Source organism: Gobius niger, assembly GCF_951799975.1.
Source record: "Gobius niger genome assembly, chromosome: 5".
Taxonomy (NCBI): domain Eukaryota; kingdom Metazoa; phylum Chordata; class Actinopteri; order Gobiiformes; family Gobiidae; genus Gobius; species Gobius niger.
The window spans coordinates 16,783,593-16,787,785 of NC_136856.1; the positions used below are offsets into that span (position 1 = coordinate 16,783,593).

Here is a 4,193-nt window from a genome sequence, read left to right on the forward strand (position 1 = left end):
ATCGCGTCACTTTATCTGCATCATTTTATCAGCCACTTACACGTTGACTGTAAACCTGCACAGCCCATGTTGCCATTTTTTATAATCTGTTTATTTTAATCTTATTATCTTACTTATACTTTTTGCCCCCTCATTTTTTGTCGTAGTTGTAAATAAGACACCTCTATTTGACTTTGCTGTGCAAACGCAGCTGAAAAAAGCTTTCTTGACGACAGAACTTATATGTCTGTCAAAGTTAAACACACGATCCAAAACAACCCCGAGATTTCTAGCAGACTCGTGGCAATAGTTACTGAGCAGTGGCATCACGAGTTTCCAAATACCACAGTTGTTTCTGTATCCTTTCAAGTGTCTTAATGGTCTGTGTGTGTGTGTGTGTGTGTGTGTGTGTGTTAATGTATTATTAAAAACTGTAGAGTTAGTTTTGAGTAATGTTTACCGGAGTATCTTCTAGAGTACATTCAATTAGGTTGAAGCCCATTGTTTCGTTTTAAACACTTTTATTGTCTTAAATAAAAAATAATAGTGCAATCAAATACCAGTACAAAGTAAACATAATAATAACAATCACACTATGCTGTAGTATAAAATGTATGTTCGTTATTTAGCAGCAGACGATGTCCCGATTCAGAAGAGCTCTCCTCCATCACGGGCAGATTCAGGCAGAATCAACATCATTTTCAAAAGCAGGATTTGTCTGCCCCTGTCTGTGCCGCCTCTGAACCTCCTCAAAAATCTGCAGCACCTTTTCAAGATACACCAAAAAGACATGTGAGTATGGGACAGAATTTAACAAAATAAATGTAGTTATAAGTACAGGTTATGGTCGATTACCTTGGATTTAGGAATGAGACCGACTCTGAAGAAACCAATCTGTCCCGACTCGATCTTAGTGCAGTCGACTACTGTAGACGCTATGTTTTCAGGAGAGGCTCCGTCGCACAACACACCATCCACCTGATCACAAATGTGCATTATGTTACATTCAGCACAGTAGTGTTTGCCTTTCATTAATCAACAATTGCTTTACCTTGTCACCCAACTTTGCAAAAACTTGGTTATGGTGAGTTGTGTCTGCTTCTCCTGTCGGGTTGGCTGATGTCACTGCGATGGGCCCAACCTTTGAGAAGACAATAATTGTGAGAGATTGGTCAAAAAATAATAATGATGTTTCCTTAATTGTAAATATTCTTCAAGCTAAAACATCTTAAATGACGGGAATAAAAATTAGAAGAGAAAACATGTCCTGTAAGTGGCATCAGTCCGGCATAAGTGCACAATTTCTGAATAATCTTCCTGAAATATACTTTTATTTATTTATTTTTTTGACCCGTAGTCCCAAAGGCTAGGGTCACACAGGGGTCACAAAACATTGCAAAATAAAATGTTCACCTACAATAAGTACATCGTTATCAATAAATCATCAAAAGTCCTAAACACAATAATCACATTAGACCTACAAATTCATTAAGCTTTACAAACACTCATCCATGTTCACTTATCTTAATGTTCATATTACAGAATAACAGAATTACAGAATAAATTTAACGTGTGTAACTTTGGTTTACCCACAGCCTTTTTTTCAGCTGGGATTGAAACGAGCTATATGTAGGGCATTCTCTCAGTGTTAGAGGAAGACTATTCCACAGGTTCCCACCCTCGGACAGACAGGACCGTCTGACCGAGGGTGCGCCTGTGGGATTTTATCAAGTCTCCTCTGGTGGAGGCTCACGTGGTCCTCTGTGTCCTTCAGTGGTGGGTAGAACATGACAGTAGTGGTTTGATAGCATTTTGTTTATGTTTTTAATGCCTTTTTATAGAAACTTTCTATGGTTTTAAGTGTTGTGGGGCAAGCAAGAGACCAGATAGTCAAGCAATAGTCACATTGAGAAATAATCATTGAATAAAATAGCACATATGCCGGAAATTTTGAAGATCAAATTGGACTACCTGTGCCACTGTTTTCTTTACATGACTTTTGAAGCAAAGTGTTGGATCCAGGACTACCCCAAGGTATTTAAATTCTGAGACCAGGTCAAGGTGTACTCCGTTCAGAAAGACATTTGATCTGGTTACTTTGACATGGCGTTTTGAGAAGTACATGCACACAGTTTTTCTGGTGTTCAACATGAGGCATGAATGCGCATAGGACTTCTCACCAAATTTATGAGGTGAGTTGCAACAGCACAGTCTGGGATCCTGATGGCAATGCTTTGTGGTGTCCCAATGTGTGTGGCTGCATCCCCTAAACCAAAAACGTCCATCCACGGTCCTGTCCATCAAAATAAATAAAGGATTATTAATAAAGTTTTAATAAAGGATATTAAACGGACACATGCTATGACAAAACAAAACACCACACAGTCAGCTGAAATATCCTACCTCTGGGAATAACCATACTGATGGAGGAGGGCCACGCTGCCTCCATAAAGTCCAGCAGCAGGGGGCCCAGCAGGTGTCGCACTGGCTCCAGCTGTTTAATAGAAGAGATCCACATTGACATGGGCCGGCCCTCTGCCTGCTTTTTCACTCTGCCAGTCGGATAAATTAAGTTAATTAGCACTTTTATATCAGTGGAAAAGTAATGATGCTCTAAAAAGAAATAAATCAAACTTACTTGTAAGCTTTGACTACTGCATCCGGACGATTGCAAGCTGCTACTAACACATAAACAGTGTCTGTAGGCATTCCACATATACCTCCATTCTTCATTATATCTTTAAGACAGGCAGACCAAAGTTATTATTACTCAAAGGAATCAAAGTTTCTTAATTATTTTCTATATGCTGTATTTTCTCACCTGCAATCTGCTGCACAGATGTGGCTTTGCGCGCGGGGACATGTGGGCAGCTATCCACGCCTCCACCAACCCCACTCAGTCTAATAATAGGTTTCCCCAAAGGGATCTGCGGTGACTGGAAGGTGCTGCAAAGCATCTTGGCCATGAAGCAATAAAAACTGACAAGGCCAAAGACAATAGAGACCCCGATGTCGTACCCATGAGGCAGCGCTCCCACCGCATCCAACAGGAAGCTAATGAGTATGAGCTGGAAGGTGAGAGCGTATACAAACCAGGCCACGTTGAGAAACAGTGCTGCAATTGTCACCAAACAGTTAAACAACATAAAACTGATGATGCCAACTGCTACACCGAAGCCTCTAACGTCACCATAGACGCCGCCGTATCTGACCGAGCCCCAGAATGTCCACAGTACTCCATAGAAGACAAAAACAGTGCTTTCAAATGTTTTGCCTCTGGAAAAAGCCACTGAGCCACAGAGTAGCTGAAGAAGGCCACCACCCACAACTACCCAGGGCAGAACTGAGGACAGAGGGCTTCCACCAGAACTACTGAGGCCAAAGGCAGCCAGAATGTTGCAAGCGTGCCCCAACACTTCTGCATCAGCATATTTGGAGAACCCTAGATAAGGCACATGTTGTTTTTTGTCTTTGGTCTTAAAAGTAACACATTTAATTCTGTTGAGTAAAATCTTGAAACATTCTTGCCCTGGAGGGACTTTAGCGAAGGAGTGCAATAAAATCATACCTATCGTAACAATGAATATAGCTGCTTGTACACCCTGAACACCTTTAATAGACTGTGTTGCTATTGCAATGCAGTAAGCTGCGTAGAACAACGGGTAGACTCCATACAACAGGCTTTTTAAACAGTTAAAGACAGCAAGGACTGAAAAAAGGATGGAGAAGACAATTGGGGAAGCCAGAGGGAAAATAGGAGGGTTTCCATACAGAAGGACAGAGAAGCCTTCAGTAAATTTGAGTAACGTCATGAAAGCAAAGAAAGTTGCTGCTAAAGTGTCCATGGCTCTGAAGAGGAGTACACACATAGCAAACTGGTAAACTGCTGCAGTCCATAGCCAGCAGATGTGTCCGGGGTTAAGCACCGCGCCAAACAGCGGGCAGGCTACCACAGCGGCAGAGAGCAAGTTCATGACCAAACCTACGGTGACTATATCACTGCAGTGTTCGCCCTGCTCTGGTTTCTGACTCACTTTGTCTTTTAGACCTGTTCCTGGGAGCTTCACTTTCCCATGAGTGATGACGGACAGCAGACATCCAACTCCAAAATAAACACCAACAAGAAATGCAAGGAGGTAATTGGCCGCAGTGGCAGTGTGGCCAAAACCTCCCACTGACAAATCGGCTATTTGATGAGCACAAGCCAAACTAAT

General features: G+C 41.9%; 1 protein-coding gene across 1 annotated transcript; it reads right to left on the minus strand.

Annotated features, from left to right (window-relative positions):
• Window positions 1-543: 543 nt before the first annotated feature.
• LOC306963550 (uncharacterized protein) lies at window positions 544-3,824 on the minus strand (the record flags this gene model as incomplete). The annotated part of the gene is made up of 7 exons (XM_079557124.1): window positions 544-745; window positions 835-957; window positions 1,031-1,120; window positions 2,160-2,272; window positions 2,383-2,531; window positions 2,618-2,717; window positions 2,801-3,824. 7 exons carry the CDS (start codon window positions 3,822-3,824, stop codon window positions 659-661), a joined length of 1,686 nt encoding a protein of 561 aa, XP_079413250.1. The 3' UTR covers window positions 544-658.
• Window positions 3,825-4,193: the final 369 nt, after the last annotated feature.